At 39.2% G+C, this 23,007-nt stretch overlaps 1 protein-coding gene across 4 annotated transcripts in view; it reads left to right on the top strand.

The window, feature by feature from the left end:
* Blm (BLM RecQ like helicase) overlaps positions 1 to 23,007 on the top strand; it is a 93,260-nt gene that overhangs the window by 47,720 nt on the left and 22,533 nt on the right. For all 4 annotated transcript variants that reach the window (XM_010621101.2, XM_033761094.1, XM_010621100.2 and 1 more), the window contains exons 8-14: positions 1,301 to 1,492; positions 4,020 to 4,138; positions 5,142 to 5,255; positions 7,296 to 7,394; positions 7,820 to 7,968; positions 18,263 to 18,369; positions 19,703 to 19,863. In XM_010621101.2, the coding sequence (XP_010619403.1) occupies positions 1,301 to 1,492; positions 4,020 to 4,138; positions 5,142 to 5,255; positions 7,296 to 7,394; positions 7,820 to 7,968; positions 18,263 to 18,369; positions 19,703 to 19,863 (941 nt within the window). The remainder of the gene's footprint in view (positions 1 to 1,300; positions 1,493 to 4,019; positions 4,139 to 5,141; positions 5,256 to 7,295; positions 7,395 to 7,819; positions 7,969 to 18,262; positions 18,370 to 19,702; positions 19,864 to 23,007) is intronic.

Here is a 23,007-nt window from a genome sequence, read left to right as displayed (position 1 = left end):
TAGTCCTAATAGATTTATTTTGGTATCGTGTTAGAATGTGTCATATGTTATCCTTGCAATTATCTTGGAGGTAGCTGAGTGTTGGGTGAGAGCAGCTGCCAGAGCTGGCTTGAGCATGTCTCTTCTCTGCTGAGCCAGGGAGCCCCTGCAAGGACACAGAGAGGCAAATGTGAGAGCCACCGTGAAAGAGGACTGAACAACTCAGACAACTGAACTTTTAGGCTCAGTGGCACCACTCACAGAAATAAGAGAGTCAGGAGAAATAAGTCACAGAAGTAAGGGAGTCAGAGGCAGAGGTGGGTTTGGAGAAAAGCTGAGGAGGGGTATTTTAGATCTGTTGGGTGTAGTGTTGTCATTCAGGTGGGCATTTCCTGTTGACAAGTGGAGATGCCTGCAGGACAGGGTCAGGAGAGACTTAGGCCTTCTCTGCATGCAAGTTATGTTTAAGATCATAGGATTCAGGAAGCTGGGCATGGTGGTGCACACCTGTAATCCTAGCACTCAGTAGGCTGAGGTGGGAGGATTGTGATGAGATTGAGGCCAGCCTGGACTATGTAGTAAGTTTAAGGCAACCTGAACTGTGTAGTGAGACCCTGCTCAAAAATACTACTACTAATAATAGGACTTAGGAAAATTACTAAAAAGAATGTGTAAAGAGCCTAGTCCTAAGTATCTGAAAGTCTTGAATAGTTTTTAAGAGGCTAAAAGAAAAGCCAGATATTGTGGTATATGCCTGTATTCCCAGCACTCTAGGAGGCTGAGGCAAGAGGATCACAAGCTTGAGCCCATTTTTGGGCAATTTAATGACTTCACAGACCCTACCTCAAAAAGGGGTTGGTGCTGGGGATGTACCTCAGTGCAAAGGCCCTGGGTTCAGTCCCCAGTACTGCAGGGGATTGGGGAGGTTGCAGCCAGAAAGGGGAACTTAAAGCCAGTGGAAGAGTTAGGAGTAATAGGAACTTGCCTAGCGTGCACAAGGCCCTATGTTCCATCTGCCACACTGTAAAATAAACTAAAGTAAAATAAAATAAAAATAAAGCAAAACAATAGAAATCCATGAAAGTCTAGGGAGAATTGAAAGGAGGAATAAGTATTACTTGTAGGATCTGCAGAAAAGTCAATGAAAGACTTGGTTTGGGCCTTTAGGGATTTGCTGGTGGCCTTGGGATTATTGGAAACCAACCCCACGAAAAATAAGAGTACTGTAGGTACACCAGTGGTTCTGCAAGGTCCTGGTTAATGCTAAAACTGTGTAGTTATATTAATGCTTGATTTTTCTTAATGTTGATTATTTTTACAGACAAATTCACACAGAATTTAGCATCCAGAAATACAAAGCTAGAGCGTTTCCGAAGTCATAGTTTTCCGCATACAAAAGAAATGATGAAGATTTTTCACAAAAAATTTGGCCTGCATAATTTTAGAACTAATCAGCTTGAGGCGATCAATGCTGCACTGCTTGGTGAAGACTGTTTTATCCTGATGCCCACTGGTATGTATTTTTAGATAAGAATTGGCGAGAATCCATTGGCAGATGTTAAATGAAAGCTCTTTAATAGAAATAAAAGAACACCTACACAGCATTTCTATCATTTAGAGACCTCTTGAACTTCCAATGCCATCGTGAGAAGTGTATCATCTCATATCCCCTGTTCTAGTTATTGATATGATGAAGTTTACAGCCCCTTTTCAAATTTTTAACTCACAGCTCACTGTATTGACTTGATCTGGAATTTCCCTGTGGGAATTTTTCTTTTTTCTGAATAAATAAGCATGGAAAATGAACAACAAAAATAATTGTCAGAAGCCATGATCATTTCTAGCAGTTTTTAAAGTGCAGTCATTCTAGTGGTAAGAGATGGTAGAAGTCATCAGCGTTGAACAGCTTGGGCTTTTGAAGGACAGCTGTGCTTCTTCCAATCCATGTGACCTCAGGCCAGGCACTTTCCTCCAGACCCATCTCTTGCTCACGTGCAGTGGGAACGAAAACAAAGCACCAGGCTCACAGTGTGCGAGCATAATGTGTTCAGTGTTCCTTCTTGGGCCCTGTTTGGAAGACCCCAAGAGTTTTCACTCTGCTAGGAAAGCTTGTAACACTGGTGATGTATAGTTATCCATCTAAGAATATTAAATAAGCAATTAGGATAGGAAATGGAAAATTTGGGGTTTCTGTACCTACAGGCAGTCCTCCCTCTGTCTTTTGCCTTAGAAGATAGGTATCGCCACCGTTATTATATAATGTTGACTGGGCATCTGAATTTTTTACAGATTATTTTTAAATTAAGACAGTGTTGGTTTAACCAACACTTTAAATTTTTTTAACTCATTGATCATTCTGTATCTTCTGTTTCAATCCTAATTTGTTCATTGAAAACTAATTTGAAAGAACCCTGGCATTTCAAAGGTCTTTTCCACCCCAGTTTCAGCCTCTTGACTGGTGTGTGTGTGTGTGTGTGTGTGTGTGTGTGTGTGTGTGTGTGTGTGTGTGTGACATTTTGAAATAAGGCTTATTTTAGATGACAAAAAACAAAAAACTTTTTTAAACCACTAATCTAATGCGTGTTGCAGATGTTAAAGTTGAGGTCTAGTAAAGGTTAAATGTCATGTCTCCATTCGTATAGCTAACTATGTGGTAGAACACTTCTCTTCATTCTTCACATCCTGTCCTTTCCTTGCTATTTCCACATGTATAGCAAAATGAAGTTTACCTACTTTTCATGTGAAAAAAGAAGGGGTGTGTAATGTATAATTAAAATAAAAAAATTGAAGTCCTAAAAACTGTTTAACACCAGCTTCTGTCACTTTGAGATGGGTGAAATTGAAAATTGATTTATACGTAATTTCATTTATTTTGAAATGTGTGCATAGGGCTGGAGGGATAGCTCAGTGATAAGAGCCCTTGCCTAGCATGTGCAAGGCCTTGGGCTCCCTACCTACCACTGAAGGAGGAAGAGGAGGAGGGGAAAGGGAGAGGTGAGGTGGAGATGCATTCTCATTGTCTTGGCATTTTGTTAGTTACATGGCAAGAATACTTAGGTTTTTCAAAATGTTTTCTTTGTCTTCTGTTAGTATAGGTAAATGTCATCCTACCTTTTGTTTTGTTTTTTGTTTTGGTACCGGCCATCAAACTCAGGACCTTGTGCTTGTGAGGTACCACTGAGCTAAATTCCCGGCTCTGTCCTACCTTTTTATTTCCAAAGGAGATTGGGACTCTGCTAATGAGTGCTGAGAGTTAAAACTCCCAGCTTCCAGCTCATCAGTGTTGGAAGGCTCATATTAATGGTATAAAAGAGCTGGGATCTTGTTTTTTTGTGTGTTTTTGTTTGCTTGTTTAGTTTTCGAGACAGTGTCTTGCTATGTAGTCCAGGCTGGCCTCAAACTCCCAGTGATCCTCCTGCCTGAGCCTTCACACCAGAGATATGCTGGGTCATGGTTTAGTGGTTTTTGGTAGTGTGTATTTTATTATATTCCAACTCTTTAAAAATATGCATTATATAGAAAGTAATTATTTTAGTCCTAGTATCATAGTTTTTAGAGACCTTTTATACTAACAGAAATAATAGGGTTATTACAATTGGGTGTTCCAAGTAAAATTTTAAGCAGTTCCATTGCATTTAAGTTTCTTGCTCTGACTCTTACTTTTGCTATTGCATTTGCCTATAGAAAATGTTCTTTTAAAAAATCACTTTTAGGCCAGGTGTGGTGGTGCACTCCTGTAATACCAGCACTTGGAGGCTGAGGCAGGAGGATCTCTGTGAGTTTGAAACCAGCCTGGGCTATATAGTGAGGTCAGTCTCAACTACCTAGTGAGACCCTGTCTCCAAAAAAAAAAAAAATTACTTTTACGTATTGAAATTGCCTTCATACTTTGTCTCATTCAGTGTAACACATTGTTGACATTGTGGGCAACATTTGGTAGCCTGTGAACTAGTTTGAATATTATATGTAATTTTCTTTGTGTCTTTTACCTTCATATTCTCAGGATAGAAGATAACAAGTTTTTTTCATTTGTCTTTCAGGAGGTGGTAAAAGTTTGTGTTACCAGCTACCTGCCTGTGTTTCTCCTGGGGTCACTATTGTCATTTCTCCTTTGAGGTCATTAATAATAGATCAAGTCCAAAAGCTCACTTCATTGGATGTAAGTTAGTTGTAAGATTAAAAACACTAATTAAAGTGGGCCTTAGAAATAATTACATTTCAGTAACCTTTGTATTAAGTAAGTTCTTGAATTATAATAATAACAGCAGTTGGGCTGGGGATTTAGCTCATTGGTTCCACCGCCTGCCTTGCAAGAGCGAGGACCCAAGTTCGATCCCTGGTACCAAAAAAAAAAAGAGTAACAGCAGTTAAGTTTATAATTAAGCACAACTGTTGGAAAATTCCAGTACAGATAACCATCTGTAATTCAATCTCATTTTATTCTATAAGAATGTATTTTAGTAAGTAAGAACATTTAATCTATATTTTGCTATTTTTTTATTAATACAAAGGGATTTCCTTTTTTGCTACTGCCAGATCAGCATAGTTCTTCTCTTGTGTCTTAAAATGTGTATGTGTACATGCCCGCCCACACATCTCTTTTCCTCAGACAGTTTAAGGAAGTACATGAGTGCACTCTCCCAAATCCTTCACATTGTCATCAGCAGAACTGCTTGCAGGGTTATGAGTCACCACACCTCAGCAAGACCGTGGTCTGGTGCTCTCTTCCAAAGCAAGTCAGCACAGCCCTGTGCCACTGTTCTGGCCTCCAAACCTAGAGGACATGATTACCTCAAAAAATATAGCTATAATTAGGACTGGAATTTCTTGTATGCTAAACTCATATTTATGTTATTTACAAAAACAAGAAGTAAAGGAGGTAAATAATGGGAAGGTTATTTTTAGATATGCCTGGTAAAGGTTTTTTTTAAAAACACATATTGGTTTCTATTATTATGAGATACATATTTCCTTTGATATAGGCTTGATGTGTGAAATATTTATAATTCCTAAAGAAAAATGTAATTTTTAAAAATGTGTATTGATTGTTATTATAAGATATACATTTCCTTTGATAGGCTTGATCTGTGATTTATAAAATATAAAACCTAATGAAAATATGATTAATGTATAATATTTAAATGGGTTACTTTTACACTTAGATTCCAGCTACGTATTTGACAGGTGATAAGACTGACTCTGAAGCTGCAAGTATTTACCTCCAGTTATCAAAGAAAGACCCAATTATAAAACTTCTATATGTTACTCCAGAGAAGGTTTGTATACATACCATTATTTTGAAATAGACTTTTTTTTTTTTTTTTTGATACCAGGGGTTGAACTCAGGACCTTATACTTGCAAGGCAGGCATGGCACCACTGAGCTAAATCCCCAGCCTTAAAATATAATATTGAAGAATGTGTGTCTTTAAAACTTTGATACACAGCATGTTACAAAGAATTCTTATATAACTTTCACCCAGAAACCCCCAAATGGTAACCTTTTATTATAATTGCTTTGTTATTCTTTCTGTATATTTTTCTCAAATATTTGATGGAGAGTAAGTTCCAGACCTGATATCTTCCCCCCCCCCTTTGGTACCAAGATCGAACTTGGGACCTTGCACTTGTGAGGCAGGTGGGGGAACCACTGAACTAAATCCCAGGCCCCTGGACATGATATCTTTGTAACCCTAAATACTTCACTGTGCATTTCCTAAAAATAAGGCTAGAATAATTACCAAAATCAGGAAATTACACTGATAAAATAATGTTAATTTATAAACCATCTTCCAATTTCACCAGTTGTCCACTAATGCCCTGTGTAGCAAAAGAAAAGCCTAGATTAATCTCCTTTCAGGTAAACAGTTGCTCCTTTTTGTCTTTCATGAGTCTGACATTTTTGAAGTATGGGGCCAGTTCTAAGACCTGTTCCTCAGTGAGTTTATCTCATGTTTCCTCCTGGTGGTGTCAGTTAATTGACCCATTAGCTAAAGTAGGACCTGAAGACTTCCCCACTGTAGTGGCTCTTTTTCCCCACAGAAGCAATTAGTAAATGCCCTGTTTGAGGATATTTTGAGACTATGTAAATGCCCTGTTAGTCATTAAAGTTTTACTTACAAGTTTTAGCATCTGTTGATGATGCTTCCCCAGATTAATAGTTACTATAATGGATGCCAGATTATTTTTTTTTTTCTAATTTAGTTGCCATTCTTCCATAAGGAAAATCTTTCCATTTTATCCCTCATATTTATTTGTATCAGTATGAACTCATGCATTCAGTGGATTACAGTCAATTGTCATATATAAATACTTTACTATGTCATAAATATAAATTTTTTTCTCAGTGCTGGTGATTGAATCCAGGGCCTCACACATGCTAGGAAGGTTCTCTCTCGCTGAGCTACATCCTCCACCATTGTATATTTTAATGTCTTAACTGTCCTGGATTTGACCAGTGGCTAGCTCATTAAGCTGACATCTGTGTCCTTTGCCAGTGTCCCTGTCAAGATGTGGGTGTTAGGTGTATTTGTTACTACTTGGATGTGATTGGTTGTGTACCCTGTCATAGGCAAACCTATAAAGTACATCCATACTTATCTTCTACAGATATATGTTGTGTTAGTTAACTTTTATCTCATTGCTGAGACAAAATACCCGCATCCAAAGTTAGAGGGGAAGGGATTTATTTGGCTTGCAGTTTGTAGAGGTTTCAGTTCATAGTTGGCTGGCTCTGAGGCTGGGGTGACAAATGGGCCTTGAAGAAGAGAAACAACATGGTGCATACCTAGTAGCAAAGGCACCAAGGGGACCTTAGCAGGTCTCCCTGTCCCTTTTATCTTATTCAGACTACTTAGGGTGGGAAGTACTCAAACCCTTAATCCTAGTGCCCTTGAGCCTGGCATTGCATCATGAATCATTTCCAGCTTCACACACTCGAGATCCAGCCTATGACCACATGAGGCTTTGGGGGGCATCTAGACCCAAACCATAACATATGTATACGGAATTTTTCCCTGAACAACATACAAATACATAATACACATATTTAATCCTGTTAACCAGTATAAACATTTGGTGACCCTCATACATGGAGGCAGAATAAAATTTTAGAACCACTAACCTAATGAGTAGCTGCTTGCTGAACATGGACAGACATTTCTAAAATGTCTGGTTTGTTATTCTGCTCTCCCCTTCATAGACTGAAAGAACAACCAGTTTTATATGGATATTTTAACACGGCCTAATTGTAATGAAACTTAGAGACAACAAAATCATTAAGATGGTATGTTTAGATATCTCATGTTTCTGGTCTAGGTCTGTGCAAGTAACCGGCTAATTTCTACTCTAGAGAATCTGTATGAGAGGAAGCTTTTGGCACGTTTTGTCATTGATGAAGCACATTGTGTGAGCCAGGTAAATATTGCTTTTACATCTTGAAATATTGGGATTGGGGGGGTGTTGTTTGTTTGTTTGTTGTACTGGATCCCAAACCCAGAGCCTCAAGCGTGCTAGGCAAGCACTTTACCACTGAGCTATTCTGGCCCTCTTAGAGTGTTAGTGTTTATACCTTCAATAGTGTGATCTTTTTGTTTTTTGTTTTTGGTACGAGGGATTGAACTTGGTCCTTGCGCTTGTGGGGCAGGCGGCAGAACCATTGAGTTAAATCCCTGGCCCTCCTCAATAGTGTGATCTTTTCAGAACTGACGAAAACTCATAATGAATGAACTGTTCTGTCATTTCACTAAAGAATAAAGTGGTTTTCCTATATTGACCAATGTTGTCAATTTATATAAGGAAGATCCAAATAATCTGAAAAGGAGTATTTGTTTTCACACTAGTGGGGACATGATTTTCGCCAAGACTATAAAAGAATGAGTATACTTCGCCAGAAGTTCCCTTCTGTTCCAGTGATGGCTCTCACCGCTACTGCCAACCCCAGGGTGCAGACGGACATTCTCACTCAGCTGAAGATTCTCAGGCCGCAGGTGTAAGTTGCTGGAAATCATATATTTAAAAGGCCCCAAGGCAGTCAGAGTTGCTGCACATTGCAGTCACCTGTGGGACTTTAAAAATCCCAATGCCCAGCTCATACCCAAGGCAAGTTAAAAAAAGAATATCTGGGGCTAGGAGCCAGGATTTTTTTTTTTTTAAATCCTCAAGTGATTCTAGTGTGCAGCAAATTCTGAGAACCAGGACCTTTGAGCTTTTCTTCAGAACAAAATTTGAAACTCTATCTCAGCACCTATTTTGAAAGTAAGGATAAATTGCATGCTCTACCTATTGACCCTGGTATAGTTCCAATAATAAATGAGCTTTTATCTCATTTTGGATTCCCTGTAGCACAGAGTATACTTCATGACGTGATCAGATGACTCTGTTTTGTCATTTTCTCCTAAAGTCCCAGTTATATCCAGAATGTTGAAAGCAGTCCAGAAGCCATAGAGAACTGCTGCTTTTTCACTCCGACTTTATTTCAGCAGCAGCATACTTCTTGTTGCCACCAAGTCCATGATTATTCCAGGACCAAAACCACTGTAAAAAATATTCCAGTATATGTCTGGGTTGTACTGGATTATCCTGTTTTACCTGAGTTTTTAGAGAGAGATGCATTCTTTAGTAGAATATTTATTTGACATCTGTTTGTGTACTAAAATTAAAATTTACTTTCCACACAGTGTGGCATCACATGCCTATAATCTCAGCTAATTGAGAGACTGAGTCAGGAGAATGACAAGTTTGAGACCAGCCTGGGCAATTTAGTGAGACATTGTCTCAAAATAAAATAAAGGCCTGGGGGTGAAGCTTAGGGGTAGAACATTACCTAGCAAGCCTGAGGCCTTGGGTTCAGTCCCCAACACTGCACTATACTACATACACCGTACTACACTACACATCACACACACAGTTCCTTCTAAATTATTAGCATTGCTTTGAGTTTAAGGTAAAAAGTATTATGAAATAACTGAACAAGGTATTTCAGTGAATTTTAAAAACCCAGCTTTTGTTCATTTAAAAATGAAAAGAAAACAGGCACAGTTATACCTCCTATAGTCCCAGCTGCTCGGGAGACTGAGGTGGGATGATTGTGTGAACTCAGGAGTTCAAGGCCCGCCTGGCAACACAGCAACACTCCATCTCTTTAAAAAAGAAAAAAAGAAAAGAAAGATAAGCTGTCCCTATAAATGTTGTAAGAAGTAAAAATAGCAGCAGTGTTTCTCAGAGTCATGGTAAGAACTGAAAGTTCCATATGAAGGGGATCATGAGATTAAGATAGCTGCAGAGGCCTTCATAGATTAAATTTCAGCTTCTAAATTATCTGATGTAAATGAAGGAACTCAAGCACTTTGGTTTTCTTCCAGCCTCTAGGTTGTTTGGTTCCAACCTAAAATATTTTGCTGCTAATAGCACTTTTATATCCATTCATTCCAGTGCAATCTACTGTGGCATTTTAGGGGCTGCGTGTGTGTGTGTGTGTGTGTGTGTGTGTGTGTGTGTGTGTGTGTGTGTATGATGCTGGCTTTGTGTGTGTGTGTGTGTGTGTGTGTGTGTGTGTGTGTGTGTGTATGTATGTATGATGCTGGCTTTCTGGCCCAGGGCCTTGTAAATGCTAGGCAAGCACTCTGCCACTGAGCTCTACATCCCCAGTCCTGTTCTTTTCAATCAGTTACAGTAATTGGTAAAAGCCTATAGTTAAAAGAAATTATATAAATTCTCTTTGTATTTGAGTAACTTACGTAGGTGTGGGATTTTTGATTTATGTTTGAGTAAACAGGGCACATATTTATTTGGAGACAGACCTCTTGAATCTCTTCCATGGTACCATAGGGAGAAGATCTGCCTGGGAAAGCAAAATCATACACATCAGGATGCTAGCACATGGTGCCTTGTACATAATTGGTTCTCAGTAAGAATGAATAAATAAAACACGGGGGTGGCAAATGCGGGTAAAATGTGTAAATTTGGGAGTCTGTTGGCTTCTTACTATATTTGATACTTTTGCATTTGGGTAGGTGTAAATCATACAGTGGAAGATTTTAAGGGTCACTTTCTGGTACACCCTTTCCTGATCTTTTTCTACTAATAGCCCTTTGTTTATATTAAACAAAGTTACTACTGCACTGTGGTTCTGGTGAAATCCCTAGAATTGGAGCTGTGAGCCCATCTTCCTCTCTCCCTGCCAGTCTGGGATAGTATTCTTCCTCTATAGGAGATACAGACATGGCCTATAACATAGGCTTAATGCCACTCCCTGAGAGCATTCAGAGATGTTCTGGAAGAGACCAAAGAGACAGGCAGGGAGGTAACTATAATAGAGCACTAGTAATATATAGCACTTCCTATTGAGCCCCCAGCAGTGCTCTTGATATTATTTTATGCGTGTCACTCACCCACACAAGTCATGCAAGCTGGGTAACCCTTTATACCATTCTACAGATAAACTGAGGCACAAACGGCCAGTTGGGCAACCCTACCACTCTTAGAAGCTGATGCAGGATGAGCATAAATTTAAGCCCACCCCAGGCAATTTAGTGTTTTAATGAGACCTTGCCTCAAAGTAAAAAAACAAAAGTTTGGGACTGTTCAATCTCAGTACTTGGGGGGGAGTGGAATATTAGGTAACTTGCACAAATTTGTATACCTAGCAATTATTGGCGAGCACTTAAATGCCAGCAATTTGGTTTCGGAACTTTCTAAAATACTATTCCAGATTGCAGAAAGAAGTAGTGATTAAAGATACAAATCTAGACTGCAGAAACTCAGACAAGCAAGATTAACCCTGTGAAGCAATAACTTTTAAGGAGGGGTCAGGTAGCATTTTATAAAGGAAGCAGGTACTGTATTGTAGGATGAGTAGCTTTCTGAACAGTTTAAACATCTGTGTTGAGATGTAATTTGCATACAATAAAATTCACCTGTTTAAAGTATAGAGTTCAGTGGGGTTTTTTAGTTTTTTCCTAAGGTTGTGTAACCATTACCACTATCTAATTTTAGAACATTTTTGTCTTTACTCAAAAGAGGCTGCAACACCCATTAGCAGAGAATCTTTTCCCCCTCTGCTCTAGGAAACCAACCACTCACCCACTTTCTGCCTTCACAGATTTTTTCCCTGTTGTGGACATTTCATATACAAGCCAGAAGTGTTCTTGTTTCAGATTTTTAAATATTTGTAGATACATGGTAAGACACCTTGGGGTTGGGATCCAAGTCTAAACACCAAATTCATTTATGCCTCATATGCACAAAGTCTGAAAATAATTTTTTGTAATATTTAGTTTTAATTGGTACTGATATTTTCACTGTAGCTCATCACATGAGGTCATGTGGGAAATTCTCCACTTTTGGTGTCATGTTGAGACTCAAAAGTTTTGAATTTTGGAACAATTCAGATTTCCAGCTTAAGGCAGTTCACCCTTTAAATAGAATCATACAATTATGTGGCCTTTTGTGGCTGACTTCTTTCAGTGAGCATGTTTTCAAGAGTTATCCATACTGTAGCATGTATTAGTACTTCATTGATTTTCTTTTTTCTTTCTCTTTTCTCTTTTTTTTTCCTTTTCTGTAGTAAGCATTGCTCATAATATGTAAGTGCTGTACTGCTGAACTACACCTGCAGCCTTTTTCATTTTTTATTTTGAGGTTGGGTTTCATAATGGAATTTTCCAGGCTGGCCTTAGACTTGTGATCCTCCTCTCTCAGCATTTTAGCATAGTCCTTTTTAATTTCCAAGTAATATTCCATTTTGTGGCTACTAGGTTACATTTTATTTACCTATGCGTTACTGATGAACGTTTTGAGTTATTTCCTTTGTTTTGGAGATATGAATGGTACTGCTTTGAGCGTTTGTGTACAAGTTGTGTCCATATGTGTTTGGGTGCAATTGCTGTGTCATACAGTATTTATATGATTAACCTTTTGAAAAACTACTAAGCCAGGCATAGTGGCACAACCTGTCTCAAAAAATAAAGAAGGCTGGGGATGTACCTTGGTGGTAGAGTGTCCCATCACACCCAGTTCCATCCCAATACTGAGAAGGGAAAAGAAAAACTGCCAAAATGTTCCCAAAGTATCTGCACCATTTTCTGTGACCTCCAGCAGTGTGCAGGGGCTGTCATTTTTCCACATCCTCTGCACTTGCTGTTGTCTCCTTTGCAACAGCATTGTGAATGGTGTGTTAAGTAGGGAAGGAGTCTGAATCCAGGACTGAAAGTGTTTCTGGCAAGAACTTCTAGGTCAGAGCCAAGGAATGGCCTTCTCCATTGAGTGGAGACAGGGAAGGGACGGCCCTGCACAGGCAGCTCGAGGCTGGGTCATGGGTCTCTTGTGTGATGGCTGTGGGTTCCTGGACTCTACTCTCCTGCAGACACTCTAAGCTGGGGGGCGCTTAATCTGCACTCTAGGATCAAGTGGTAACTCAGGGTATGAAAGAAAAGACGAAGTGGGGAGCATGAGGTTAGAGGAGGGCAGCCCTTGGGGTGCCATTGCACTCCCCTAGGAGAGAGATGATAGTGGGGTGGGGGAGGTGGTGTTAGGAAGAAGAGACCATGTCAGAAGAGGGGCTGGGTGGCATCTACGAGACTAGAAGCGAGTTCACAAGTTCTTGGTCACATGTACCTCCGGAAAGAAGGAAACCTCTACCACTTTCATTTTTAACTTGACACCTAAATTTTTTTTGGTTCCGGGGATCAAACTCAGGACAAGGCAAGGCAAGCAGCAAAACCACTGAGCTAAATCCCCAGCTCGACACCTACAATTTTTAACAAGAGTTTAAATAGAATGTGGTATATGCTAATGTCAACATTTTTAAACAAAATTGTCTCCTAGTAGCCAGATGTGGCTCCTCTGGGAGGCTAAGGCAGGAAGATCAAAAGTTTGAGTGCGGGCCGGGGATTTGGCTCAGTGATGCCGCGCCTGCCTTGGGTTCGATCCGCAGTACCAAAAAAAAAGTTTAAGTGTAGCCTAGACAACTTAGTAACTTTAAAAGACCCTGTCTCAAAATAAAAGGGCGGCAGGGTGGTTGGGGATGTAACTTAGTACAATGGCCTGGGTTCAGTCCCTACTGCTGCCCCAAAATGCAGGGGGTAACTTTAACAGTCAGATATTTTACATTTTTCTATTTCTCTTTGAACTTATATTTCTCTTCCATTTTCCCATAGAATTTTATCCAAAGGTGGTATACATATTTTGTGTGTGTGTGTGTGTGTGTGTGTGTGTGTGTAACTTGTGCATAACTGGGGGTTGAACCCAGGGCCTTTGCACTGAGCTATATTCCCAGCCCTCTTTATTTTTTATTTTGAGACAAAGTCTTGCTGAATCACTAAGCTGCCCAGGCTGGGCACAAACTTTTGATCCTTCTTCCTCAGCCTCCCAGAGTATGCCTGCAGTGATGTACTGTTACACATGAAATGCTTTTGCTTGCTCTATAATACCTGCAAAGAAAAACTATATATTAAAATTTGTTTTTTAAGCCAGGCATAGTAGCACATGCCTGTAGTCTCAGCTCCAGAGAGGCTGAGACAGAACAATTGCCATAAATTCAAGGCCAGCCTGAATTATAGAGCAAGACTTTGTCTCAAAAAAAACTTCTAAAATTTTTTGTTGTTGTTTTAATTTGTTTTTGAGTTAAATTATTAAAATAATTAATCATACATAATTGATTGGAACAGCTTAAATATATTTTTATAATTCTTCTTAAGCATAAATGTTGAATGAGAGTGTTTTTCTTCCATCTACTTGGGAGGCTGAGGCAGAAGAATCACAGATTGAAAGCTAGCCTGGGCTATAAAGAGAGACCCTGTTTTAAGACAGTTTTTTTAAGCGGGGAATGGTGGCACATGCCTATAATCCCAGCACTCAGGAGGCAGAGGCAGGAGGATCACTGTGAGTTCAAAGCCAGCCTGGGCTACATAGTGAGTTCAAGGCCAGCCTGAACTATATAGTGAGACCCTGTCTCAAAAAAATAAGCAGTTTTTAAAAAGGGATGGGGCCGTAGCTCATGGAATAGTACTTCTGTAGCATGAGCCAGGCCTGGGTTCAGTCCCCATGACCAAAAGAAAGAAAAAGGTGTCTCTTAATGAAATGCAACTTTTAAATTTTTAGTTCTCATACTACAGATCAATTAAAACAGTTGATACTGCTTATTTTTATAAATGTAAGTATTGAGAAATGTTGCTTGCTTGCATAGACATGTGGACAGAATGAATTTTATTATAGCAGTAACACTCAATTATTTGAATTCTTTCTGAAATATATACCAAAATTACAACATAATATGTCATCAAAAATTATTTTTAATGATCTGTCAGCTGACATCTCAGTTAGGTCCTCCAAATTTTGTGGGAGGCAAAGAATTAGAAACTAACTTTCAAAATAAGCAAGATCATTAGTTATTCACTTTACTTTTTCTGGAAAATATACCCTTAAAAAACAGCTTTATCAGGACTTAATCTAATTATTTTTGTTACTCTTACAACAAAAACTTGTACCATGTCCCCAATACATTTGAAAAAGTTGGGGAAATCAAAATCCTAATTGTTTCAGTATATTTTGCCAAATTATTGTTTTGACAAAATGCTTTTATTGTGTGATACGCTTTTTCTTTTTTTGGTTTTGGTTTTGGTTTTGGCTTTTTGAAATAGGTTCTCACTATGTAGTAGAGACTGACCTGGAGCTCACTATGTAGCCCAGGCTGGTCTCGAACTCACAGAGATCCTCCTGCCTCAGCCTCCCGAGTGCTGGGATTACAGGCATGCGCCACCACGCCCGGCTCAAATTGAGTTGTTTTTTAAAAATCTTGATCAAGATAAAATTCACCCATTTATGGGCTGGGGATTTAGCTCAGTGGTTCCACTGCCTGCCTCACAAGCACAAGGACTCAAGTTCCATCCCTGGTACCCCCCCAAATATATTACACATATATTTATATCAGACCAAAATTCGCCCATTTATAGGGTAGAATTTAGCAGAATTTTTAAAAATATCTTTATAGAATCATGCCCTGGTTCCCACAGTCTAAGTTTAGACCACTTTCGTCACCCCAAAAAGAAATCTCATTCTCATTAGCAGTCACTCCCCATTCCCCCTCACCTCCACCTGACTTCTTTGGCTCAGGATGTTTGCAGGTGTTGTCCATACTGCAGCATCCATCTGTGCTGTGCCTTGTGAGTGCCATGCACACGCTGTATCCCGAGCCACTCCCCCACCCTCTGCCTGATTTTTATGGTTTAATAATATTGGAGGGGGCAGGGATTTAGCTCAGAGGTTTTGTGCCTGCCTGGCAAGTACAAGGTCCTGAGTTCAACTCCTGATACCACAAAAGATAATAATAATGTTATTATTTGTGTAGATATTTCACATTTTATTTATCTAGTCATCAGCTGATAGGATCTCTAATTCAATATTTGGTAATTCCCAACATCCTATTTTCTAATGGTAAAGTAAGATTTGTTGTGTATAATAAACTGTGAGGCTCTATTTACTTTCCCATAATAACAAGCTGTGTGAATATTGCTCTTAATTATTATTGACCCATAGTCCTTTTGTGGTAGAAATATTTGTTGTGTCCTTGATTGGATTTATAATTTATGACTTTATTTTCTAATCTATCATTTTACTATTTTTAGTAAGAGTAATTTATTTAATTAATAAAGTTTTTTCAGTTATGTCACAAATCAAAAAAATCTCAGATCAAATTATGTGCCATGTTTTTAATAAAAGCTTTATTGAGATAAGAGGCAATTCACATACTCAAAGTGTGCAGTCCACTGGTTTTGCATGTGTAGAGTTGTGTGCCATAATCACAGCATATTTTATCACCTCAAACACCCTGACCCTTCAGTCCAGTACCCTTTCCCCTTACGGCCTGCTGGCAGCACTAGGCACCTGTGAGTATACGTTCTGCGTATAGACTTACCTATTCTGTTTATCTTACGTAAACGGAATCAGTAGATATGTGGTCTTTTGTGACTCTTTTATTCAGTATAATGTCTTTAAGATCGTTGCTGAATAATACTGCATTTTACAGGCATGCCACATCCTCATCTGTTCATCAGTTAATATGGACATTAGAGTTTTTTTTTTTTTTTTTTTTTTTTGCTACAGCAGTGGAATTGTTGGGTTGTACTTTTTTTTTGCTAGGGATTGAGTCCAGGGCCTCCTGCTAGGTAGGCAGGTACTCTGGCCCAGAGCTCCAGTCCTAGCCTCAGCCCATTTAACCACACGGTGCGGCTGCACCATTTACATATAGCCAACATTGTAAGCCTTCCCAACACTTATTTTGGTTTTTCTTTTTGACCCAAAGTTTCTTTAAAAATTACAAAGAATGGGTAAAACATTTTTCTGAAATTAAAAAGTGGTTTAAAATGGGGTGAGGGTTAGCCCTTGCTCTTGCAGTCATTGGAGCATTCCCACATTCAACGTTGTCAATCTGCTCAAATGAATATCAAGATTTTCTTCATCATTTCTATCCTAAGCAGCCGTTTTTATGCCATAATTTTATGAGGCTGTAGTTCCCTCTGCTGTAGCAGTGATTGTAATTAATTCCTTAAATAAGCAGAGTCATCCGTGAAGGGGCTGGGGCTGGAACTCAGGTAGAGTATGTGCTCAGCACAGTGAAATACTAGCCCTGGGTACCATCCCCAGCACCAGAAGAAAAGTCCATGGCTGTATCAGCTTTTATCTACCTCCTTTTTGCTACAATTTGCTCCACATTACTTTTCCAATTGAAGCATTGTGTTGCATACTTATAAATGATATTGTAAGATCTGGTTTTGAAGCTCTGGTTCAACAGTAGTCCCACAAGTCTCAAAGTAAAGCATTCTGTGATCATAGTCAAGGATGAAACAAAATTTTAAGTGGGAAATCGTCTTCATTTTCACTGCTTTAGTCTCAATATAACTGAAATCAGAATTCCCAGTAAGGATCAGAATACTTTGTTACCAGTGCTACTTTTCAGCCTTGACAGAAATAGGTAAAATGGTAAAGACATGAAACCCTACCTGGGATTTCTGATGCTTTGAATAAAGAAAGTTTCACCTACATCCATACTATATTTCAGTTTGTTTTGTTTGATGCCTTGTTTTATAATATAAAAAACCCCAGGACATGATAGTGAAATTCAGAATGGGTGAAAATGGGGTTTGTCTGCATTTAGAGTTTGAGAGGACAGTTGTAAAAGGAAAGAACAGGGGAAAAAAAAAAAACAACCGGCAGGGTATCTAGACTGCAGGAACATTCTCCCATCAGTTTAGGAAAAAGTGCATGTGAAAACTGAGACTGGATTTGTGAGAATTATCTGTATATGCACCCTTAGAAAGTCTTTGTGAGCTGGGCGTAGTGGCACACACCTTTAATCCCAGCACTCGGGAGGCTGAGGCAGGAGGATCGCTGTGAGTTTGAGACCAGCCTGGGCTACATAGTGAGTTCCAGGTCAGTCTCAACTACATAGTGAGACCCTGTCTCAAAAAAAGAAAGTCTTTGTGAACTACTAGAGCAGTGGTAGCTGCTGCAGTGGGCTGTTTGTATCATTGAAAGCTATACTAGATTCACCATGACTGCCCTAGAGGAATGCATACCCCAGTTTTAGAAGACTGGTCTAAAAAGATGTTGGAATGTGGTTCAGAGCTGTGAGAAGATGCTAAGCTGAGGACAGCAGTTGGGCTCATGGATGTGGTCTGTGGTGCAGTTTAAGTTAATGGGAATGCTGAGGAGGCAGTGGAGAAGAGGGGAGAGCCAGGCACTTGGGTATGATTCACACTTAATGAGTAAACCCAGGAAGAAGAGATGGAGAGAGATGCGAGGGGCAACCCTCACGACAGTGTCAAGTCTGAGAGCAAATAGAGGGTCTTCAGTCAGGCCAGCCAGCCACATGAACTGGGACAGAATAAGGCCTGAAAAACAACTTCTTTGGATGCCAGGTAGTGGGAAGATTCCTTGCACAGGTCACCCTAGCCTGGATTTAGATCCAGACATGGCTCTGGAGGCTGGGGAGATGAAATCAAGGTGCCAACAGATCCCATCTCTGTTGAGCTCCCTCTTCCTGTTTTGTAGATGGCAGTCTTCCTCCTGTAGCCACACAAGTGGGACCAGCCAGCAAGGTCACTCTTATAAAAACACTGATCTCATTCATGACTCCCACCTTCAGGACCTAATCACCTCCCAGAGGCCCCACCTCCTAACACTGTACCAGTGCGGGTTAGGATTTAGAGGACATGTTCAGTCTATAACAATGGCTACAGATGTATATTCTCATAATAACTATGTCTTGTATTTGGGACTTCTTCTAGGTTTAGCATGAGCTTTAACAGACATAATCTGAAATACTATGTATTACCGAAAAAGCCTAAAAAGGTGGCATTTGATTGCTTAGATTGGATCAGAAAGCATCACCCATGTGAGTATAACCATGTGATGAATATGTCTAAAAGTAATAGATTAAATGTCTGCCTAGCACCACAATAGACTTTATGCATATTAAGAATTTCCTTTTGTATTATGATAGCACTAAATTGCTATTCATAGAGCAGAATATTGTAACACTTGCAACTCTGGAAATTATAAAATCTCATTTGGTTAGATAACAATAAGCCCTAACAAAAAATATTAAATACTCCCTCCTATGCATTCATATTATAATTCTTGGTTTCAGTGTCTTTCCTTTGATTTTTATCAGGGCATGAATAATTCAGCCCTTTGTTTTAGTAGCTTTTCCCAACTGTGTTTGCCTTTGAGTTTTATTAACTAAAGTGAGATTCTGACATTCATAGCAGTTTTCCATGTAACCCTTTTGATGTCTTGAGCATATTCCCATATCTTTTATTTATTTATTTATTTATTTATTTATTTATTTATTTATTTATTTATTTATTTTTGTGGTACTGGGGATTGAACTCATTTCCTTGTGCTTGTAAGGCAGGGGACGAAATCACTGAGCTAAATCCCCGGCCACTTCCCATATCTTTTATAGACTTAAAAAACCCTTTTAATAGTTACAGTATATCTTATTTCACAGTTTTCTGTTTTGACTATTCCCATAATGTGCCATTAAAATCTTTCTAATCGCCAGGGATTTAGCTCAGTGTTGCCTCTGCCTGCTTTGCGAGCACAAGGACCTGGGTTTGATCCCCGGTACCAAAAAATAAATAGATAAAAATCTTTCTAATTGTTAAAATTATAAAGAAAGCGTTGGCAAAAGTCCTTATACCACTTTATTTCCCGGTTAGTTTTCTAGGAGGAAACTGAATTGAAAGATATTTCCAAGGTTCTTGATAAGTATTGTCACATGTTCTCAACAAAGTGTGAATAAGGATGACTTCCCATTTTGCAGCCAGTGTGAAATAGAGGATCAGTCCAGGTCCACTTCATGAGTCATTCAGAGACACAATTAAAAGTCATATCTCATTTCCACTGCATGAATTCCTTGCTGGAATTATTCTGTGCGATCATCATATTAAGAGCACTATAGAGATCTATTTGTGGTTCATATATTTCTAAGACTATAATGTAAAGCTGGGCATTGTGGTGCACACTTGTAATCTCAGTACCTGGGAGGCTGAGGCAGGAGGATCACCATGAGTTTGAGGCCAGCCTGGGCTACATAATTCAGACCAGCCTGAATTACATATTGAGACCCTGAGCTCAAACCCTGCTCCTAAAAGAACATAATGTAAACTGTACTGTTACGTTAAAATTCCTTGTTTCTCAACACTGTTTTGGTCTCTCGGCAGATGACTCCGGTATCATTTACTGCCTCTCTAGGCGAGAGTGTGACACGATGGCTGACACACTGCACAGAGACGGGCTTGCTGCTCTGGCTTATCACGCCGGCCTCAGTGATGCTGCCAGAGATGAAGTGCAGCACAAGTGGATCAACCAGGACGGTTGCCAGGTAACACGTCTTACCTTAAATGTAGCAAGCATCAAAATAAGACTGAAATTGTGTCCATGGTGTAGTAAGTAATTTAGGAATGTTAGGGGAGGAGAAAGGCAAAAATTGAGGGGGGAATATTAAAATGTTGTTTACTGGTAACAGGAAGTAGGGGGTTAGGCTAAGAATAGTAAGTGTGCCCAAGGCAGACAGCAGGATAGATAAAACCGTTGTAGCAGTCACGTGTAGTCTAAAGAGATCCATGACATGCGTGGAACAGAAAACAGGAGGCCATCTGCAGAGGCTGAGGAAGGACGGCTGGGACTGAAGAGTCTCTACCCAGCTCACTGCTAGTTATGGTGAAATCAACAAACGCCTCTTCAGATATGTACTGATGTGCAGTCACTTAACTAACTGGTTCCAGTCTTCCTCAATTAATTTGTGTATTTAATCAAAATTACAATGGTTTTTCCACTGGCAACCTTTTTCTAAAGTTTGACTGGAAGAATGTTGAAGCAAAAATAACCAAGAATTTGGCAAAAATAATAATAATAATAACATGAACACTGGTTTATAGTATATTGTATACAGATCAATGGAACAGAAATTCAGAAAGAGACTAGAAAACTTGTAAAAGCAGTAAGAGATGTGGAAGGCATTAAAAATTAATGAAATTACTCAGCTAGTGGCACAGGTTACTTGGTGAGGGGAACCATTTTAGATTCTCTTATTCAAATAAACTACAGATAAATAAATGCATTGTTATTTTACAATGTATGTACTCTGGGTAGAGAAGAACCTAATCCCTGAGCTTAAAAATAGCTCAGAAGGAATAATTACTACAAATTATTTAATGCTAAGTACATCTATGTCAATAAATATAATTAAGAGACCAACAACAAACTAGGAATGTATTTTCAACATTTAAAACAAATAAGCACTTGGGCCGGGGATTTAACTCAGTGGTTTCGCCACCTGCCTTGCAAGCAGAAGGTTCCAAGTTCGATCCTTGGTACCACCCTCCCAAAGCCAGACATGGTGGCTCACACATGTAATCCCAGCATTCGGGAGGCTGAGGCAGGAGGATCACTGTGAATTTGAGACCAGCCTGGGTTACATAGTTCCAGGTCAGTCTCAACTACACAGTCAGACGCTGTCTCAAAAAAACAAACAAAACATAAGCACTCATAAAATTTTTGTGGTTGCCCTAGGGATTGAACTCAGGGTCTTTGTGCTGAGCTGCATTCACAGCCCTTGTTTTATTTAGAGACAGTGTTCACTAATTTGCCTGGGTTGAGTATGAACTTTGGATCCTCCTGCCTCAGCCTCCCAGAGTGCTGGGATTATAGATGTGCACCACTGCATCCTGCTAACTTTATAAAATTTTGATAAGTAAAACATGAGTTTCAAATAGTAAAGGAGCCTAGGCTATAAACAAATCAAATCACTCAAAATAAATACTTGTACAGATGGGCTGGGGATTTAGCTCAGTGGTGCTTCTGCTTGCATCACAAGTGCAAGGTCCCTAGTTCTATCGCTGGTACCACAAAAAAAAAAAGAAAGAAAGAAATATTTGTACAGAGGCCTAAGTTAAATATGTTTTAAAAGTTCAGCTTTGCAAGCCAGGCATGATGGCACATGTCTGTAATCCCAGCGCTCAAGAGACTGAGGCAGTATTGATGCAAGTTCAAAGTCAAGCTGGACTACTTAGTGAGTTTGAGGCTGGCCTGAGCTAGTGAGACCCTGTCTCAGGAGAAAGAAAAAAAAGTTCACCTTTGCTCATTACTGAAATTCAAATTTTAAAACCAAGCATATTTTCCTGGAATTAGCATACTTGTGCTTAGGTTTTGGTGGCAGTGCTATGAACAGTACCATTGTGCCGGACTCACAAGATCCTCTGGGAAACCATACACAGGTTGTATCCACCAGATGCCATTTTGAAATATGGGTATGGAAATCACATCAGTGGGTTTTGATTGTGTTTTGTTATTTGTTTTCTGCGTACTGGGAGTTTGAATTCCAGCCCTTCACACTGGACTTTATCTCTAGACCTTTTTTTCTTATAAGACAGGGCCTCATGGGTAACTGATGGAGGTCTAACATTCATATAATAGAAGTTCTAGGAAGAGGGCCGGACATGGAGGTACATGCCTGTAATCCTAGTGTTCAGGAGACTGAGATATGTTTAAAGATGGTGAAGTTAGCAAATAATAGAATTCAGAGTAAAAAATCTCTGGCTAAGGGTATGCTTCAATTGTAGAGCACTTACCTAGCATGTGGGAGACCCTGGGTTTGATCCCCAGCACAGCAAAAAATGAAAGAGAAGTCAGAAGTATAAAATCTTAACCATTACAAAAAGAAAACTGATGGGCCAGGTATTTAGCTCAGTGGCACCGCACCTGCCTCGCAAGCACAAAGTCATGAGTTCAATCCCTGGTAGCAAAAAAAAAAAAGAAAAAAAAGAAAGAAAGAAAAAAAGAGAAGAAAACTGAATATAAAAAAGAAAAATATCCAGTATGCAGAAGAGTCTAGAATTTAAGAGTGATTATTCCTAATCATGTAATGAAGTATAATCTTTTTAAGTTCTTTAAATGTATGTTAGTATAAATATTCTATAATGAAGATATATATCATTTAATGAAAATACATTCTTATAACAAAGATGTATATCTGGTCAGGCCCAGTGGTGCATGCCTGTGAACTGTGGCACTCTAGGAGGCTGAGGCAGGAGGATAGCCAAGTTCAAATCCAGCCTGTGCAACTTTAATGACTCGGCAAGACTCTGTCTCAAAATTTTAAAAAGGGCTACAGATGTAGCTCAATGCAAAGATTCTGTGTTCAAACCCCAGTAGTGGAAGTGGGGGGAAGTTTAAAGAATTAGTAAGGTCTAAATTTTTCTGCCTAGCTAATCCTTACAGTCAAGGTATAATGTAAGCTTATGCCACCTGGACAGCTTTAATCTTGTTAGAATCGTGAGATTAAAACTTGATTATTTATCTTCATAAAAAATGATGCTATCCTGAAATTTTAAAAACCACACAGAAATAAAGTCACTTGCAGTTCAACAAAGACAGTTTGTGCTGGGGATTTAGCTCAGTGGTTCCACTGCCTGTCTTGCAAGCTCAAGGACCCGAGTTTGATCCCTAGTACAAAAAAAAAAAAAAA

This window comes from Fukomys damarensis, unplaced genomic scaffold (assembly GCF_012274545.1).
Source record: "Fukomys damarensis isolate Sample0158 unplaced genomic scaffold, DMR_v1.0_HiC HiC_scaffold_7, whole genome shotgun sequence".
Taxonomy (NCBI): Eukaryota; Metazoa; Chordata; class Mammalia; order Rodentia; family Bathyergidae; genus Fukomys; species Fukomys damarensis.
Note: the sequence above shows the minus strand (reverse complement) of the source record. Positions and strands in the feature narration are given on the sequence as shown.